Source organism: Rhinoraja longicauda, chromosome 14 (genome assembly GCF_053455715.1).
Source record: "Rhinoraja longicauda isolate Sanriku21f chromosome 14, sRhiLon1.1, whole genome shotgun sequence".
In the NCBI taxonomy this organism is placed as follows: domain Eukaryota; kingdom Metazoa; phylum Chordata; class Chondrichthyes; order Rajiformes; family Arhynchobatidae; genus Rhinoraja; species Rhinoraja longicauda.
Window position 1 is genome coordinate 16,386,384 of NC_135966.1, and position 21,044 is coordinate 16,407,427.

Genomic DNA, 21,044 nt, shown 5'->3' on the forward strand with positions numbered 1-21,044 from the left:
CACCCATGCAGAACTCACTGACTTCATACACTTCACCTCCAATTTCCATCCTGCCCTTAAATATACCTGGACTATCTCTGACATCTCCCTCCCGTTTCTGGACCTCACCATCTCCATCACAGGAGACAGACTAGTGACGGACATTTACTATAAACCCACTGACTCGCACAGCTATCTGGACTACACTTCTTCCCACCCGGTCCCCTGCAAAAAGTCTATCCCCTACCCCCAATTCCTCCATCTATGCCGCATCTGCGCCCGGGATGAGGTGTTTCACACTAGGGCTTCCGAGATGTCCTCGTTCTTCAGGAAACGGGGCTTCCCCTCCTCCATTATAGATGAGGCTCTCACTAGGGTCTCTTCTACATCCCACAGCTCCGCTCTTGCTCCCCCTCCCCCCACTCGCAACAAGGACAGAATCCCCCTCGTTCTTACCTTCCACCCCACCAGCCAGCGGATCCAACATATCATCCACCAACATTTCCGTCACCTACAACGGGACCCTACCACTGGCCATATTTTCCCATCCCCTCCCCTCTCTGCGTTCCGCAGAGACCGTTCCCTCCATAACTCCCTGGTCCACTCGTCCCTTCCTATCCAAACCACCCCAACCCTGGGCACTTTCCCCTGCAACCGCACGAGATGCAACACCTGTCCCTTTACCTCCCCCCTCAACTCCATCCAAGGACCCAAACAGTCTTTCCAGGTGAGACAAAGGTTCACCTGCACCTCCTCCAACCTCATCTATTGCATCCGCTGCTCTAGATGTCAACTTATTTACATCGGCGAAACCAAGCGCAGGCTCGGCGATCGCTTCGCTGAACACCTGTGCTCGGTCCGCATTAACAAAACTGATCTCCCGGTGGCCGAGCACTTCAACTCCCCCTCCCATTCCCAGTCTGACCTTTCTGTCATGGGCCTCCTCCAGTGCCATAGTGAGGCCCACTGGAAATTGGAGGAACAGCACCTCATATTTCGCCTGGGCAGTTTGCAGCCCAGTGGTATGAACGTCGACTTCTCCAACTTTAGATAGTTCCTCTGTCCCTCCCTTCCCCTCCCCCTTCCCAGATCTCCCTCTATCTTCCTGTCTCCACCTATATCCTTCCTTTGTCCCGCCCCCCTGTCATCAGTCTGAAGAAGGGTCTCGACCCGAAACGTCACCCATTCCTTCTCACCTGAGATGTTGCCTGACCTGCTGAGTTACTCCAGCATTTTGTGAATAAATCGATTTGTACCAGCATCTGCTGTTATTTTCTAATATTATGACAATTAAACACTTTTGACTCTCTTGACTTGAAGGCCTATCGAATTCAAAACTTTAAAAAAAAGTTTATTTCTGCTTTTCCCCTCTTTGAACATCCCCTGGCCTTACTTTTCATTCTTTACTTGATTTGTCTGTAAATCATCCATCTCCATTCCAATATCCAGTATTACTTTACCAGTGCTTAAACAAATTTGTTTTTTATAAAAAAAGCTGTAATTCTAATCCTTCTCTAAGATTCCTGGAGACCTGTTGCCCTTGAAAAGTTATGGTGAAGGTGGGGTAGAAATCCAATGTGTCACACAGCTTTCAGTGGATGGGGCATTCCAACAAAAACTTGTATATCAGCATTGCTTATTTTTGATATGATATTTGGAATGTCAGTTTCTTGGCTGTCAATGCATTTTCCTTTTCATTTATGTTTTCACATTTTTCACATTGTTCTAGTCAATCAGATTATTGAATTCTTCTTCATTCCAGACAGCTATTTGATCTGGGTTATGGGTTTTGCTGTTTCCTTGATGTTGTGAGCTGTCCTGGCAGAAGAATGACAGAAGTTCCATTCTGGGTGGTCAAAGGTGCAACCTTTCAGCAGTGACTCATGTCTAATTACAGCTGTAATACATATGTTTCTGCCATCAGGTTCGCAAGTAAATGCCAAAGGATTTTAGTGCAACCTGCCTGACGAGATGGATTGGGTGTGTGGTTAAGTTTGTGAGAAGGTATTTACTGCAGCCTTCCTAACAAGCTCTTGTCATTTTAACCATGTGGTGTTCTTGTAAGGGGTTTTCTGCGCCGAGCTTTCGCCCGACCTAAGGTCCCCGTGCCTTGCTCTGATCCCTTGACCAGGCCGCGCACACTGGTTCCCTGTGAGTGGTTCGACCCACTCACCCCCTACGGTTCTAGACACTGGACTTAGATGCAGGAGCGTTTATAGTGCAGAAAAACTCAACCAGACCAGATTTGAAGACCAGGGTTTAAATGGAAAAGGCTTTTATTGAGCGCTTGGGACTATTGTCCATGAATACTTATACACAGTTCTATTAGACATATGCATAACTACACGAATACTTAGACACAGTTCTACTAGACATATGCACACTTACACGAATACTTAGACACAGTTCTACTAGACGTATGCACACTTACACGAATACTTTGACGCAGTTCTAAAAGACATATGCATAACTCCAAAGACGTACAGGTATGTAGGTTAATTGGCTGGGTAAATGTAAAAATTGTCCCTAGTGGGTGTAGGATAGTGTTAATGTGCGGGGATCACTGGGCGGCACGGACTTGGAGGGCCGAAAAGGCCTGTTTCCGGCTGTATATATATGATATGATACACGAATACTTAGACACAGTTCTATTAGACATATTCTTGACTGTAAGATGGGGAACGTACGACACATCGCAAAATTGACCAACACATATTCATTTACACACCCACGTTTATTAAAACCACCCTCCCCTCTACACTAAACTATGTCCAGGATGTGCAGGATCGGGGTACATGCTCACCATGGGGCTATTACTGGGGTTACTGGCTGTTCGTGCGGCTTCTCCGCTGCTTTCCGTGAGGGTCGTGCTTGTCCCCTGAGTTTCTTCCTTCCGTTTCTTGCGTTCCTGGCCAGTCGTTGCGAGCGTTGCTGTCCCTGCTGCGAGCGTGTCTTTCTTGCCTGTCTTTTCGTCTTGCTCCTGGCTTGCGTTCCTTGCAGGTTTTCTTGCATGCAGTTGCAGGTTTCTTCTTGCAGTATTTCTTCTTGCAGTATTTCTTCTTGCATGCCTTTCTTGCCTGTCTTTTCTTCTTGAGTTTTAAAACCCCAAAATCGTGGCCAGTTATACTAATTCTGGCCCGTCCTATCTCCCGCCAGATCTCGGGATCTCTTTGTTTAAAAGATATGTATTGAGTTTTCCCTTTGTCCTGCGTTATGTCCGGGGGTACCGGGGATGGCCAGACGGTATGTTAATTGGTATTTCGTTGAGAGGTGATGGGTTTAACTGGTTTCCCATCACCTACCAGGTAGTTTTCTATGGGCTATTGCGCCCCCTTAACGAGATTAACTGTGTAGGTCGGCTTGGGGCATTGTGAGTATGCTGATATCAGCGCCCCAGTGTCTGGACTTCGACCTGGTTTCGCAGGTTTCTGCATGGCCAATATCCATCCATTGTTCTGGCCGTGGCTTTGCAGAAACCTAGAGACTGGGCTGTAAGGTTTTTGCTTTTGTGGCTGGTCACGAGGTCCTGCGGCCATCTTAGGACCCACGGATTGTGACATCCCTTGGTAAACTGACCGCAGCCTTTCTCCGCTATCAGCCCCAGTCTCCCGTTTAAAATGTCCAAACTGCAGCACTTTGGTTTGGTGTTGCTTGCAGAATGAGGGAAAACTTCTCAAATCTTACATTCTGAATCAGCTAACGTGCATGAGGTGAGAAGGCTTATGATTATATGCGGATGATTTTAAGCTGATGCTTTTTGGACAACCAATCAAATATGCTATTTGGACACCCAGTCTAAAATCTAACATTAAATACCAAATTATCAAAAAATGTTTTCTTAATTAATTCACGGAATGTAGGAATGACAGAAAAGGTCAGCATTTTTGTGCATTGCTTGATACCCTGGAGTAAGTGGTGGTGAACTATTTTCTTCAATTGCGACAGTCCATGTGGTTAAAAAGACTTCCATTACTATTTTTGGATGGGATTTTTTTATTCAGCAACATTGCAGAAATTATTAAATTTAATTACAAAATAGTTATGAGATACTTTCCAACTTGACTTTCTAGAAATACACATTCCTTGAACTGACCATAAACTGCATGTTGCATTATGTGTAATATATATGTAATATATATATATATACACTGATGAGCCAAAACATTATGTCATCATAGGCACTCTGCGGCCACGCAGCCCCATAAGCAGCAGGGTGCGATGCACTGTGTATTGTGACACATTCGTCCCATGACCACCATTAAAGTTTTCTGTGATTTGTGCCACAGTAGACCTTCTGTCAGTTCGGACCCGACTGGATAGCCTCCGTTGCCCTCGTGCATCAATGAGCCTTGGGCGCCCAACACTCTGTCGCTGGTTTGTGGTTTGTCCCTCCTCGGATCACTGTCGCTAGGTACTCACCACTGCTGACCGGGAGCACCCCACTAGCCTTGCTGTTTCAGAGATGCTCTGACCCAGTCGTCTGACCATAACTATTTGGCCCTTGTCAAAGTCGCTCAGGTCTTTACTCCTGCCCATTTCTCCTGCATCCAACACATCAACTTCAAGAACTGACTGTTCACTTGCTGCCTAATATATCCCACCCCTTGACAGATGCCATTGTAACAAGATAATCAATGTTATTCACTTCACCTGTCAGTGGTCATAATGTTTTGGCTCATTGGTGTAATTGTTTGCTGTGTTATATCTTTGGGGTTGCATTTTTTAAAGAACATAGTTTACTTTCGAAATTCTGTATGTATATTCTTTCTGACATATGTCAATTTTCCATCATTTAAATGAGTCCATAGGCAGAATAATTAGTGTGTATCGTTCTAGTACTGCTCACAGCAACAAGTTATTTCTCTAATTTCTTTGTGAAAACGTTCCTTATTTGTATTGAATATCTTCAACTGGTTATATGATGATAAAGAAGCTTCTGGGGATGAGATGATGATGCTGAATTATCCCGTTGATGATCTGAACTACTTTCTTCTCCAAATGTATTGTATAAATCACATAATCTTATTTTTGTACATTACTCTTGAGCTTTGTTTAATATATGTTGGATTAAAATCAACCTTTATTCTTGTTGGTTCCTCTTAAATATGAAAAAAAATATTGCATTATTATGTGTCAATTTTGAAATCGTGCAAATCTTGCACCTCAGAACTCCTTTAAATTTCTCCCTTCTCACCTTAAACACCCTCTAATTTTGGACTGCCCCAGCCTGAGAAAAAGACAGCAATACCCTTATCAATGTTATAACCTTATATAATGTTATAGCCTTATATAAGACAGCTCTCCACCCTTCCCAGCCTCCTTTATTCCAATAAGAATAAACGCTGTCTATTGAATTTCTCTTTATAACTAGAACACTTCATTCCAACCAACATCCTGGTGCACTCTACTGCACCCCAACTCTCCTCCAACCCTTCCCCTTCTCTCCCACATCCTCCTTCATCCTCTGTCCATCCGAGTCCATCTCTCTCTTCCAGTCCTCGTATCCTGTTCCTCACACTTCTCTCCATCACTATCTCTCTCCATCTTCCTTCTGAAAAATGACCTATTTGAAACATTAATCCTGTTTCTCACTCTGTAGATGTTCCCTGATCAGTTGAGTGTTTCCAGCATTGTCTGCCTGTATTTCTCTGCCTCCTCTGTCTCTGTCTCTCCTTCTTTCGGCATCATACTTTCTCTTCCTCTGTCTCTCTGGCCCCAACTCTCCTTCCCTTCTTCTTCATCTCTCCTCTCCCGTCTCCCCACTCTCTTTCCCTCTCTCTGCCCTTCTTTCTCCACTCTCTCCTCATCTTCCCTCCCATCTCATCTCTCCCTCCAATTCTCACCCACAGCCATCCCTTTCCTCACTTCTTCCTTCTCCCTTCCTCTCCTCCCCTCCCTCTCCTCCTCCCCTCCCTCATGCCTCTCCTGCTTCCACTTTCATGCCTCACATTATCACAACCACACATGGTGTGCCTTGTATTTTGATAATGGGACAGCAGCTTGTTGCTTTGAGGGACATCACTGATGGTAGTAGGAAATATATATTGTGTTCTACATTATTGGAATTGGCAGAGTTGTGGGGGCCTGATAACATGCAGTCACTTGGGCATTCTCTATCGCGTACCATGACAATGCAGTTGGCAGAATGGGAATTGACTCCAACAGCTCTAGGCTCCCTGCACTGACCCTGCCAGCATATCAAGCACGCTTCCCCCAAACTGCAAGCACAGTCCCTCAGTATGAAGCTGGCCCATCAAAGGCAGGAACTCATGATGGGCGATCTGGAAGGACATCTGTAACTCAGTGTCAAGAACAGAGGCAGTCTTCCTATAGCCAGATGGCAGCCACGTGGAAAGCACTGTGTAAGGCCCAAAAACTGAAGTGAGAAATGCAAACGGTGGGTGGATTTTGACAACAGTTTCTGAAGATCTTGCATTTCTTTTGCCTTGCTTCAGCAAGGTAAATCAGCCAAAGGCATTGCAGTGTTGATGCAGCTGTCATTGTAAAGCACAAAGGTAAACCACTATTGATATCTGTGTTTGCAAGAGTTCCAGGGTATCTCACTGATCCAACAATCTCTTCACAGATTACTTGGACATTAGCCTGTATAGAAGGACGGTAATCTGCTTTTGACTGAGTGGATGTGGAGGGGATACTTCCTGCTGTGCGAGAACCTCAAGGGCCTGTCCCACTTAGGTGATTTTAAGGCGACTGCCTGCGACTAGAAGCACATAATATTAAATTAAGTAAAGTCATTTGAAGATACCATAAAATACTTGTGTTTAACCAATTTATTTACCATCAGGACATTTGACAGGTAGATTGGAGGCAACAGTTTGACGGTCAGGTAAGCGTGGGAATTTTCGCGATGTTTATAGCCATCAGCGATTACATTTAAAGTAGGCTCCCAACCCAGATATGCAACCCATAAACCAGATATGCATCTCCCGTACATTTTCAATGAATGCCCACACTCCGCACAAAAATCCATTTAACCACGTTTAAAATTAAATTTCTTAATACTGCTATTAGTAAACTGGAAGTCAATCCAGTTTATGCCTTGTTAACGTGAAGCTTGGTTTTCAAGTAACCCGGGCAAGATGTTATATTTCAAAACTCTCAAGTAATTACCGACTTGTCAGTGATTTCAGCGAAAACTAGGACACCGGTGAAGCATTGATAAGCGTGGGAATTTCGCAATGTTTCCGAAGACGGTGTAATCTCGACCTGACTCGGCATTGTCGTGGTCATTGTTGTAGGGTAAAAGAAAATTTCAGCGATCTGCTACGACTTTGACAGTCGCCGGCTGTCACCTAAAAAATTCCCTAAGTGGGACAGGCCCTTAAAGGGTTCACTGTTTAAAAATAAGAGGTTATCCATTTAAGACAAAGATGAAATAATTTCAGAAGCCCATAGGTCTTTGGAAGACTTCTTCAAAGAACACTTATTGGGAATATTTTTAAGGCAGAGGTAGATTTGTGATAAACAAGGAGACGAGAAGTTATTGGGGTAGACGGGAATGAAGAATTTAGGTTACAATTAAAGCAGCCTTGATCTTGTTAAATGACTGAGCAGACTTCAGGTGCTGAGTGTTTTACTTCTGCTTCTAATTTACATGTGTCTTGGTAATTCTGACATGACATTAGCACTTTTCTCTGATTGGTATCATTATCTGCCCAGCGACTAAACTTCTGGTGGACATTAATGTCACATTATCTAACAGCGTTACCACATAGATCCAAGGATAAGAGGGGATCTTATCGAAACATATGAGATTATTAAGGGGTTGGACATGTTAGAGGCAGGAAACATGTTCCCAATGTTGGGGGAGTCCAGAACCAGGGGCCACAGTTTAAGAATAAGGGGTAGGCCATTAGAACGGAGATGAGGAAAAACTTTTTCAGTCAGAGAGTTGTAAATCTGTGGAATTCTCTGCCTCAGAAGGCAGTGGAGGCCAATTCTCTGAATGCATTCAAGAGAGAGCTAGATAGAGCTCTTAAGGATAGCGGAGTCAGGGGGTATGGGGAGAAGGCAGGAACGGGGTACTGATTGTGAATGATCAGCCATGATCACATTACTGGCTCGAAGGGCCGAATGGCCTACTCCTGCACCTATTGTCTATTGTCATATCTTAACCAAATTGGCATTACTACTGCTCAATAACATGCTCAACAAAACCAGTTTTGCAACATTTACCTCCTGCATATCTTGAATATGTTATCATCACTGATAACATATACAACATATTCAATGAATTATACCATTGTGTTAAATAGATTGAACAAATATATCCAAAAACAACAAAGCTCAAATAGATGAAGTTAAACTGGCATAGGGTAAGTCTTCAGAAAAAGTATAATTTTATTAATTAAGCTTCTATGTACAGATATATCATAGAAAAATGTGCAAGAAAGATACACTGGTGTCCAGTATTTAATTTGCTTTAACACTGTTCCTGTACTGAACTATTATACTTTAAGATGCTCTAAGAAATAAAATGAATTCTTAATGCTGGAATTATAACTGGTCGTAATAAATGTTCTCATCAAATTTAAAACAAGCTTAATAAAGTCATATATATTCACCAAATTTGTTTATGGTAAATTTACTGTGAAAAATACAACATTTTCTCTGCAAAGTTGTTTACATTTAATTTAGAATCAAACAATTAGGAATAAAAAGCATTAGGACTTGATCTCTGAAGGTTCTGAATTCTCTGTGTAAACTTTATCAGTTCTCTACCTCGTTCCCTTCTTTCAGAATATACCTCTTTTACAAAACTTTTGTTCTTTTGCCGGTGGTTGGTGGTTCGGTGAAAATTATTACTTGTTGAAGTTCCTTAAGAGCCTTGAGAAATTTTGCTATGATAATGGTGCTATATCAATGAAATTGTAGTTGTTGATACAGATGCACATATCAATGGCTATTCATTTTCAATCCAAATATCACTTGAATAAATGTCAATGTTCAAAGCCAGATGAATGAAATGCCCAGAAGCCCACATTGAATAACGAAGAAATTGGGCAAATTGTCATTTTCAAGGATCTAATACTTTTATTTTTCGGTGATTGACATAAAATATGATACTATGTGCACTTTTTGTGGTGTCTTCCAGATAAATTATCTTGCAAGTCAAGTCTAGTTAACATGTATTAAGCTGACTCCACTAAGCATGTTACATTTATAATTATATGAAGCACAATAAATTATGACACCCATTTGCTGATCAAAATCAAGGTGTCAATTGAATATTTGCAAACTTTGCAATAAATTCTACCAACCCGGAACTTAACGTGTGCAATTACATAATCAGAAATGAAAATGCACATTTGAGTCTCGAATCATGCCTAGACTGCAAATCCATTGACTATAATACACAAAAAGTAAGGAAATAACACTAACACTGGACTTCCGTATTCCAAGAGCTTTATGCACAAGGAGCCAATGTGATAAATCTCTAGTGGAATTTTAGAGGTAGTCACATCAAGAGCTTGATCGACATTATTAATCATGATTTTAAAGATTCTTATCACAATTTACAATGGTGACTCATGTAAAAGCAGTCTCTGGTCTTAATTACACAATAATTAATTTTACATATAACATCAATTTATATTATCTTGTTACATAACCATAAATATCTCTATAAAAATGCAGAAGACTTGATAGGAAACATTCCCAGAGATTTCATAGCTTTATCTCTGAGATAATTCATTACTACAATTCTCCTTTAGCCTGTTAGAGTTTTTACATGTTATTCCTGGTGTTCTGGGCTGTTAGCACGTGATTGCAAACAGCCAATGGCTTTTTTATTTCCCCATAACCTGGCAGCTCAAATGTATGAAAATAGGACAGTATATCATTATCTTGAGAAAACTGTAAACCTGCAGAAAAAGCGTAAAAAAATAAGCTCAATTTGTATCTGCAATGATAAAGTAAACAAATAGACTACTATCAGTACTGCAATGAGTATTTTGAAAAAAATAATAAAGGATTTAACACTTAAAACCAAACAGTAATAATATAAATTAGTAAACTGTAAATAGCCTAGATGATGTGCTTGTTGGAAAATGTTAATTATCGATTTATCTAAAATGTTTAGTGAGTTCCTCACATGAATAGTATTATGATAGACACAAAATGCTGGAGTAACTCAACGGGTCAGGCAGCATCTCTGGAGAAAAGGAATGGGTGACGTTTCAGGTCGAGACCCATCTTCAGACAGAGTGTCATGGGAGAGGGAAACTGGAGATATGAAAAGGTACAAAGAATAAATGAATGGAAGGTATGAAAAGAACAAATCAAAGTCAGCTCGATGATCAAGGAAAGGTGGAGCCCACAATGGTCCATTGTTGGCCATGAAGAAGATTGTAACGAGTGGGTGGAAACAGTGAAATCAGGCAGGATGACAGTGAAATGAGTAGGGTGACTTGGGCGGGGGAGGCTACCAGCAGCACCTTGATATGGCTGCAATTACATTTAGACAAGGCAGTAGAAATACCATAGAGAAACTGTTGGTGAAGGTGAACAGAACTGAAAACAAAAGCCTAGAAATTAGGTGATTGTCACCTATTTTGGGTGCACATTGAACCTGCTTAAGAGAGATTCAGTGATCATTTTCAGGTTAAATACCACCCAAAAGGAAATTATTTCATCTACTTTCAAGCCCTATTCACATTAGCCAGATTGATGGGTTTCTGGATTCCGACCTGCATCTAATGATTTTGGTATTTAGGCAACATCCAGTTCTATCTCCATTGGCATAACGGGGAATGATAGGATGCACCTACACCCTTTGCTGAAAAGTCCAAGTACAACGATATGCATTGAGCTACTTTGAGGTTTTCTTTGTATTTCTTGTTTCAGTATCTGAGTACTGCTGGCATTTATTGCCCAACTCTACTTATCCTCGAGAGAGCAGCACTACCTATTGTACCTTTGTTCAATCTCTGGTTGTGATTGTGGTATTCCAGTCATTTCCAGAGCAGGGAGGAATATTGGGAAGAGATGGGAGGAGGGGATGCGGCGTGGGGGGGAAAGAAAGATGGGGGGGGGGCACAAGATGGACCCTGCCTGCTCTCTGACAACGTTAATACAATTGTTGATTATATTAATGTAAGTCTGAAGAAGGGTCTTGACCCGAAACGTCACCCATACCTTCTCTCCAGAGATGCTGCCTGACCCGCTGAGTTACTCCAGCATTTTGTGTCTGCTTACGTTGATACAATTCATCAGATCATGTAATCATTCTTCACATATTTCCTTGCAAAACTACTTGCACTGACTATAATCCATCAAAGATTGAATTCCTGACCAATTGTTGAAATTGGGTTGTCACATCTGATTTCATCGTGAACTGCTCTATCTTACATATCTTGCGAGGACTTGAAATTTATTTCTGCATTGAGAATTTTTTGCGTTGAAATTTGTGTCCGCAATGCAGAATAAATGGAATAAATTCCACTTATTCTGCATTGATAAAGTGCGGATTCTCTCATTCGGAAGAGATGCTGATCCACGTCCTACCTGGCTCTTCCAATGGTGGCTCGTGCGAGTCCCCTATTCCCCCTGATGCACAGAAACCTCCTCCTGACCTTTACCTCCCCGATGAGACTGCCGGGCCTCTATCACAAAATCTAGTAGTCGCATCTCTCCTCCAGCGCTCTCTGCCACTTCCATGCCAAACAAAATGTGTACTTCTAATACTGCACCCACACCCTTCCATGATTATCGAGCAAAGGAAACTCAGCTGTGCTATCATGGGTGAGGCCATGTTGGGAACTAGTGCAGAAACAAGGAACTGCAGATGCTGGATTATACCAAAGATAGACTCTAAGTGCTGGAGTAACTCAGCAGGTCAGGCAGTATTTCTGGAGAAAAGGGATTGGTGACGTTTCAGGTCGGGACCCTTCTTCAGACTTGAGCACCATCAGTCCAGCATTTATGTTTGATTCCCTCTTCTTATTCAGGGTAGAAATCAGAGATAAATGCAGAGAACATCAGATTAGGCAATGTAAGGGCAAACACACAGACTTGTTACACACCAATGGTTATCATTAATGGTTCTGAAGATTGCTCTGGCCATCATATTGCTGTGAGGTTGTCAGATAATTGGCACTTCTCTTGGTGATGAATTACCTCAAAGATCATGTTTGAAGAAGGGTCACCCATTCCCTCTCTCCTAGATGCTGCCTGACCTGCTGTGTTACTCCAGCATTTTGCGATACCTTCCATGTTTCCTGTTCCACGCCATTCACAGAAACCATCACAGAAACAGGCTTTCTGGATCAGCGGGTCAGGCAGCATCCATGGAGGGAATGGTCAGGCCATGTTTTGGGTCGGGACCTTTCTTCAGTCTGAAGGTCTCGACTGTAACGTCACTTATCCATTCTCTCCACGGATACTGCCTCATTGAGTTCCTCCAGCACTTTGTGTTTAGGCTTACGACTCCCTCAAGATGCGTGGTCAGCCTATTAACAGGACTCGAGTGAGGATTTTACAAGCTGTCGAGAGTAAAGAGATTTCCCTGTGTTTATTGCAGACGGCGGCCTCGTTACGCTTGTGTTGGTAGGTAATTGAAGTGTCCTTCAATTGAAGTACTGGAGTGCCCATTCCTCATTCCATCGTGCCTGGAGTAGCTCCGTCAGTTTCTCAATCAACAGTGGGCCCCATTCTCTGAGGACCTCTGCTGCTAAAACATCTGTTCCTGGAGCTTTTCCACATGATAATTGTGACACTGGCTTTTGAACATCAGCCAGGTCCGCAGGTTCAGCAAGAGGGAGGTTTGTTGGAAGTTGTGGCATGCGACCTATTGCTTCATCACAGATTGTTGATGGCCTATTTAGGACAGGGTGGAAATGCTCAGGCCATCTCTTTAAGATCTGTTTCTTTCTGTGAAGAAATCAGTTTATCTGCACTCTGTAGAGGTGAACAACCAGATGGCTGAAAACCATGTACAGATTTTAGAGCAGCATGGAATTTTTCATGTAATAGAGCTTGGACAAAGTTCCCAGTGTCTGTAGCAACTTAGGCCTCACAATTTGCACCAAAGAAACAGAAATGATGCTCCAATCTGCACTCAAACACCACATGACTGTAGACGTTAGAGATATGACATGGAAACAGACCCTTCGGCCCACCGAGTCCATGCCGACCAGCGATCACCCCGTACACTAGCACTTTCCTGCACACTAGGGACAATTCACAATTTTGTACCAAAGCCAATTAATCTACAAACCTATACGTCTTTGCATTGTGGGATGAAACCAGAGCACCCGGACAAAACCCATATGGTCACAGGCAGAATGTACAAACTCCATACAGATAACACCCGTAGTCATGATCAAAGTCAGGTCTCTGCCACCGTAAGACAGCAACTCTATCACTGCGCCATTGTGCCGCCCCAAGAACTAAACATCCTTGTGCATGCACAGAGGCTATCAATTGTGAACAAGTTCACAAACTTTGACAGCGATCTCTCTCTCTCTCTCTCTCTCTCTCTCTCTCTCTCTCTCTCTCTCTCTCTCTCTCTCTCTCTCTCTCTCTCTCTCTCTCTCTCTCTCTCTCTCTCTCTCTCTCTCTCTCTCTCTCTCTCTCTCTCTCTCTCTCTCTCCCTCTCCCTCTCCCTCTCCCTCTCCCTCTCCCTCTCCCTCTCCCTCTCCCTCTCCCTCTCCCTCTCCCTCTCCCTCTCCCTCTCCCTCTCCCTCTCCCTCTCCCTCTCCCTCTCCCTCTCCCTCTCCCTCTCCCTCTCCCTCTCCCTCTCCCTCTCTCTCTCTCTCTCTCTCTCTCCCTCTCCCTCACATTTATGATGAAGTCAACACAGGATAGCCAAACCCAGCTCTGCTTTGGAAGATAGAGAAGTAAAGTGGAAATGTGACAAATGGAAATGAAGACCAAGCTGAAGGTGTATCGTGCTGTTGTCATACCCACTTTATGCTTGTAAGACATGGACAGTGCACAACAGAAATACCAGACCACTTCCACAAGACCCATCCGTGTGGAATACTTCACATTAAGTGGCAAGACAAGATTCCAGATCCTGTCCCTGACTTACCTCCACACATTGTTGAAAGATCAGACGGGCAGCACATGTCAAAAGAAAATGAGGTCCAAGAATTACTCTGTATTAACTGATCATAGTTTTAACAGCTACTGTGCAAAAGCATATCGGATGACAAAATGCCAAAGCAGCTGATTTATGGAGAGATCAAGAGTGTTTTATCATCATACGTCCCGAAACGGAACAATGAAATTCTTACTTGCAGCAGCACAACAGGCATGTAAACATAGTGCTCTGTAAACACCATAACAAACACAGAAAAGTTCAGAACATATATTAAAAAAACAACAATAGTGTAAAGCCAAAGCGACTGCTCCCAAGTCTATGTTAATCGGAGCTTACTTGGAGGTTGTAGTATTTAGTAGCCTGATGACTGTGGGGAAGAAGGCAGGAGGGAGAGAGGGAGGGAGGATTCTTCCCGATGGCAGGAGTGAAATGAGAGTGTGTCCAGGGTAGTGTGGGTCTCTGACGATGCTGGCTGCCTTTTTGAGGCAACGATTCTTGTTGATCCCTTCGATGGTACGCATGATGGACTGGGCAGTGTTCACTTTTTACAATCTTCTTTGTTCCTGAGCATTTGAGATGCTGAAAAAAGCCGTGATGCAACCAGTCAATACCCTCTCTACTGTACACCTGGAGAAGTTCAAGAGAGTATTCGTTGACATACCGAATCTCCTCAATCTTCTGACTGAGGGCAAACAATTCAGAGACTCTTACAACATTCCTGAGGAGTTCCAACTGGGAACTTGCATCATACTGTTTGGCTGATCCGAAGAAAATGTAGTGTTTCTTCTTATGGGGAAGCAAGAATCAAGGAAATAGGAAAAGAGAATCTCAAAAATCAAGAAGCACTGGTAACTACAGCATCCCTACCCGTCTGTCATCTGTGTGAAAAGAACTTTGAGCATAGATAGGTCTTACCAGCCATCCATGTACACATCACAAAACTATAAACATCATGGTCCTACACAAGATCGAGTGAGGAACAACAGCTCACAACTTCCAGTGGTGTTCAAAGAATTCCCTTATTTGGCTTATTTGCTCTTCCATAATTAAGTAATGTTAAAGTCCATGCTTTTGCACAATAGTACTCAAACAGTGATCAGCTAATGCAGAGCAGGCCTTGGAATTTACCTGAGGTCTTCTGATATTTTTGTCCCATATATCTGCTAATTCTAAAGGAAAGTTACATTGTCATAGTTTATATCAATATCTACAAAAAGGTACAATTTAGTTCACTGATAATAATCATTTATATTAATGCAAGGTGAATAGTATTTTAATTCCTGCCACCCAACAATTAGACCCATCAGCCTCACCTGATCTCCTGCCATCTGTGTGTGTGTAGGAAGGTGATATGAAGAATTCAGGTCTTTTTAAAATTGTCATTTCTGAAACAGGTTAAAACATCACTGATGTTAATTATCTGCTCATATTTACATTATATCCTGAATTTTGCTGCATAACCCTTTCGATTTATTTTTGTTGTTTAATATTTTTAGTAAAATGTCCCAGGTGTGGCTTGGTTGAAAGCACTTTTGCCTCCTTGTTGGAAGTTTGGAGGAAGTGCTACATTGTCTGAGATGCCATCATTCGGATTAGTTCTCTCTCAGATGAATGAAAAAGATTCAATGGGCAACTTGGAAGAAAAGGTGTTATTGCTGGTGTCATAATCAATATTAACACCTCATTCAACATCACTGCTGGAAATTATCACTTTGCTGTTTAGAAGAGCTTGCTGTGTCAATAGACAATAGACAATAGACAATAGGTGCAGGAGTAGGCCATTCAGCCCTTCGAGCCAGCACCGCCATTCAATGCGATCATGGCTGATCACTCTCAATCAGTACCCCGTTCCTGCCTTCTCCCCATACCCCCTCACTCCGCTATCCTTAAGAGCTCTATCCAGCTCTCTCTTGAAAGCATCCAACGAACTGGCCTCCACTGCCTTCTGAGGCAGAGAATTCCACACCTTCACCACTCTCTGACTGAAAAAGTTCTTCCTCATCTCCGTTCTAAATGTGTGTAAACTGAGTGTAATATTTCCTACATTATAACACACCTTACAGTTCAATAGTTTGTCATCACTGAATCTCCACCCAAACCTCATCATCAACCTGAGGGGTCAACATTGGTGAGAAACTGAACTGGGACAGACACATCAATATGCGACAGGCAGCAACTGTAGATGCTGGTTTATGCCACAGATAGACACAAAGTGCTGGTCTTTTCTCACCTCCAATTTCCCCCCCTCCCCCACCCCCCTGCCACCCACTTTCAGTCTGAAGAAAGGTCCTGACCCGAAACGCCACCTATCCTTTTTCTCCAGAGATGCTGCTTGACCCGCTGAGTTATCCCAGAACTTTGTGCCTACCTTCAGACACAGACATGGGTTAAATTAACAAATTAGTCCTGGGAATTTTGGATCCATGGGGTATAAAGCATAGGTTGGGTGGGTGTTAGCATACTTTCAACCTTCCTGAATGAATGCAGCTCCAGCAACACTCAATCTATCATCCAGGGCAGAGTAGTCTACTTAATTAATTCCTCCTCTGCCATTCTAAACATTCTGGTTCAACTTGTCCGTATGTATATAGTCTACTAAATACACCCACCACTCAACAAAGCTACTCTGATAGCAACCTCCCAAACCTGTGAGTTTGACCAGTTAGGAAACTAGTGCAGTAGGTAACTACCACCATCAGCAGAAACCCCTTCAGGTCACGCGCCATCTTGTTCCTCCATCATCATTGTGAAGATCCTGGAGTCCAATGCTGTTGGAATCAATTTCACAGAAGGACAGCAGGAGTCCCAGGGCCATCGAGGGATTGTCAATAAGCACGAGCCTCACCAGGGACAGCCAGATACCATAAATGAATAAAAATTATTGCTTGATTTTCACCATCAGTGATTGAAATAGGCATGTAGAAACAAGGAAGTGCAGATGATGGTTTACATAAAAGGACCCAAAGTGTTACTCTTCAGGCCAGGCAGCATCTCTGGAGAGCACGGATAGGTGACATTTCAAGTCGGGACCCTTCTGCCCTGTTTTCAGTGTTCTAATGATAACAAAATACCTATTCTGAAGCTACAATACATCGTTCTTTAACAACGCTGTGAAATAAAGTTACAGCAAAACATTTATTTGAATGTAGAACCATACCAACAAGCATCAAATACACAAGAGTGCTTATATATAGTGACACTTGTACTGAACTGTATTCAAAAATGAATTTCACTGTGCTTCGGTACATATGACAAATAAAGTACCATATTATGCCATACTAAAGGCAATGAAGTGTTAATCCCATGATTGAGAATTCACAGCAAGGAGTGGCACTCTCAGAAAGTACATATGGAGAAATTGTGGGTGCTAATAATATAATATTTCCATTCATTAAGTTTAATGGAGGGAAACAATTAGCTCCATCTGCAATTTTGAAACTGCAATCTATTTCAGTGCTGCCCCTAGCAGGGTGCACCAAATGGTAGAATTATTTTCTAAAAGAATGCAGAGATCTTCAGTGGTACAAGCAATGAATAATACTTTTAAGAGTCAATTCTTGATAGATGAAAAATTCCCAGAATCATTTATTACATTGAATTATTGGTTCTGACAGAACCAATGACAGATGGCAGAGTAGCACAATGGTAGAGTTGCTGCCTTGCAGCGCCAGAGACCCGGGTTTAGTCCTGGGTACGGGTACTGTCGGTACGGAGTTTGTACATTTTCCCCATGACCGCATGGGTTTTCTCTGGGAGCTCCGGTTTCCACCCACATTCCAAAGATGTACAGGTTTGTAGGTTAACTTGCTTCAGTAAGAATTGTACATTGTCCCTAGCATGTAGCATAGTGCTGATGTCAGGGGTTGCTGGTCAGCAGGCAGTAGATGGGACTGTTCAGTACTTTTGTAACATTGTTGCTGTCGAATGTGGCACCACTTGTGTACACTCGTGTACTGCCTAGGTCATATGCAAAACAAAGCATTCCACAGTACCTGGGCACATGTGACAATAAAATATCATTCATTCATTCATTCAGTGAAAGGAATTTTGGATTACTTTGTGAGGACTCAACAAAATTTCTAATTTTGCAGTGAGCATATTTTGTTATAAATGCTACATTCAGCAATTATGTTCCAAAAATACAGTGATCATTGTTGTAGTTTATTTACTCACCTTCTCCAGGATCATTACGATATATGACCCCATGTCCTTCTGCTGTATCCTCATAATTATCTGGACAATTGGACAAAACCTTTTGCCATTTTTTCTCAATCTTTTTCTTTGCTGTTTAAATGAAGCAATACAATGAAGGATAATTCAAATTTATCACCATCTTATTACGAATGGAAATTTTCACTCATATTGTTAGTCAAAAATTCTAAACTAGTGAATTGGCTATTCCTTACGCACTCTGACTGCCTTTTCCAATGAAGAACAAAATTGTGGGGCCACAATTCATTATTTTCCTTTTTATTGTTCAGCAAGAAAAGTGAAAAATATTATTTGGATGCTTAATAACAAAATGCAATGTTGTTGCATTGCCAAAGCTAAAATGTAACAATTTTAAAAAAATGTACTGTATGTAATGTAGTTTAAACAATTTCATCAAATAATCCACCGTTTTCATAACTGCATTTATGATTATTACTGTCCCTCTTTCAGTCCACCTTGGTGTTGCTTCAAATATCTGAAACTAAAATCCTTTTCCACCTTTTAAAAAAAGCCTTTTAATCCCAGTCTCTTTATATTGGCACGATGGCATAGCGGTAGAGTTGCTGCCTTACAGCGCTCTCAGCGCCAGACATACGGGTTTGCTTCCGACCGCGGGGGCAGTCTGTATGGAGTTTGTATGTTCTCCCCGACCGCGTGGGTTTTCTCCGAGATCTTCGGTTTCCTCCCACACTCCAAAGATCTACAGGTTTGTAGCTATTGTCCCTAGTGTGTGTTGAATAGTGTTAATATGCGGGGATCGCTGGTCGGTGAGCGAAATGACCTGTTTTCATGCTGTATCTCTAAACTAAACTAAACATCAATAATAATTTTAAAGGTACAAATATTATGATGCTTATTGAGACAGCTGCCTGATACTCCAACAGAAACATCATCTTTTTGTTTTCAGGCAAAGTTGCTTATCAGCCCTTGGTGGGTATATAAATGTTTGCCTGGGGAAGGCAGATGGGAAGGTCCTTGGTCCATTACTCAAATCCATTCTACTACTTCAAACCAGCTTGGTCATTTCAGAACTAAACCATTAGTTGCAGCAGCTCACAGTGGTGAGATGCTCTATCAAGCAGAGGGAAATATGTTGAGACCGCGTGAAGCTTCTGATAACTGATATGAGATGTTCATGAAGGGCACAGAGAAATCCATTATTTAAAATAACCAGAGCAGAATTATCAAAGCTGTTAGCAAAATTCTTAAAGAAAAGCTGCATACATTTCAAACCTTATCTATTTTATTAATTGTTTATAAGAGACAATCTAGAAGTAAATAAGTTTACATAAAGTGTGCAGGAAAGAACTGCAGATGCTGGTTTACACCAAAGATAGACAACAAAAGCTGGAGTTACGCAGCCGATCTGGCAGGATCTCTGGAGAAAGGGATCCGCAGAGATGCTGCCTGACCCGTTGAGTCTCTCCAGCTTTTTGTGTCTATCTCAGGCTTACATAAATGTCATTATTACCATAAACAATCCTTTCAGTTACTCTAGGACCAAACTTCAGATCCAAACAATGGAATGATCTTAATTATAGGCCAAAAACACTTACCCGGTTTGTGCGGGTAATATATAAATGGTTTGGGTTCACTGGTTTCACCATCTGATCGTCTTCGTAGTTGAACAAACACTGAGATGGGTTTGGTGATGTGCAGGTCAAAATATTTTGGTGTCTTGAAAACTATAGCAAACTGAAAACAGACAAAATTTTATGAGTTAATTTACTGTCCTTATAACTATGTAAGGGAGCACATATTTGTCTATGAAAGGATTTGTTATCAAGTGAAGCGTATTAAATTCTAAAGGGTCTCTGTGGTAGAAAGTTAAATGAGTAACAAGGGACTCTTGTCCCCCTTTTGTATACAATTAGAATTAGAGATTGCAACATTATAATGTGCTTTTTGCACTGGTATTAATATTGAATCACATAATCCCCACTTTCTCAAAGACTATCATGCAGCAAGAACATTGATTTTGTGCAATGCTCACGTGATGGCTGCCCTGACAAAGCAAGCTCATGCACCGAATGGACAAGGATCACAAATTCAGACTTGAGCAGCAGGAAGGACACTAAAAAGAACCATGATCACTTTACGCGTTCGCTGGGAACTGGGAATTTCTGTGAAGGCTGAGATACATGAGTTTTAGCTGTTGTCCTGCTTGTCCTTCTGTATGATCAAGAGCTGGAGAGGAAGAAGCCAAGGCAAACTAAGGCTGAAGGAGGGGAGTGTGGATGGCTCTGGCAGGGACTGCCTTTCACCCAAGAACCCTTGGAGCAATGCTCTTCTGGCCACATGGCAGTAGAGCAACTTATTTGGAGATTAAGCTTTTCAAAGGAAGTGGTTGAGATCTTCCACTTGCTGAAGACTTAACTTCAACCAGATACCCAGGAACATCATGGAGACAACTGTTAGGTTCTTTATCTGCTGTTTTGCTGCCTTTACAAGTCACAGTAAAATGAAATCCAGAGTGTGTCTTCCACTTCATGGTCACCTATGGCTCTGTCCATAGTCTGGCTGTTCAGAGCATTGACTTCTTGCTGGCCTGAACAATGGGGTGCTAAACAAAGCTGAGTAAACCGTGCATTTTTACATAAATATGTCTGTTGATTGTGCTAGTTTCGAACTGAAAGGCAAGCTTGGTACAGCAAATAAGCACATGGCCTATTTTGAGGAAGTAGGAAGCCACCAACTTTTAAGGTCGCAATTCCCTTCACACCTGGCAGCCGTTCACCACACACCACCTGCCACTTAAAAGAAATATACAAACGGGCACCACCAAAGG

The 21,044-nt window shown here is 42.1% G+C and overlaps 1 protein-coding gene across 1 annotated transcript in view; it reads right to left on the bottom strand.

Moving 5' to 3' along the window:
- Positions 1 to 9,160: 9,160 nt before the first annotated feature.
- Positions 9,161 to 21,044, bottom strand: part of LOC144599835 (nuclear factor NF-kappa-B p105 subunit-like) — a 53,144-nt gene continuing 41,260 nt past the window's right edge. Inside the window, exons 10-13 of the mRNA XM_078411086.1 lie at positions 19,813 to 19,951; positions 18,218 to 18,328; positions 15,358 to 15,429; positions 9,161 to 9,863 (exon numbers count right to left, since the gene is read on the bottom strand). Of these exons, the coding sequence (XP_078267212.1) occupies positions 9,727 to 9,863; positions 15,358 to 15,429; positions 18,218 to 18,328; positions 19,813 to 19,951 (459 nt within the window). The 3' untranslated portion in view covers positions 9,161 to 9,726. The remainder of the gene's footprint in view (positions 9,864 to 15,357; positions 15,430 to 18,217; positions 18,329 to 19,812; positions 19,952 to 21,044) is intronic.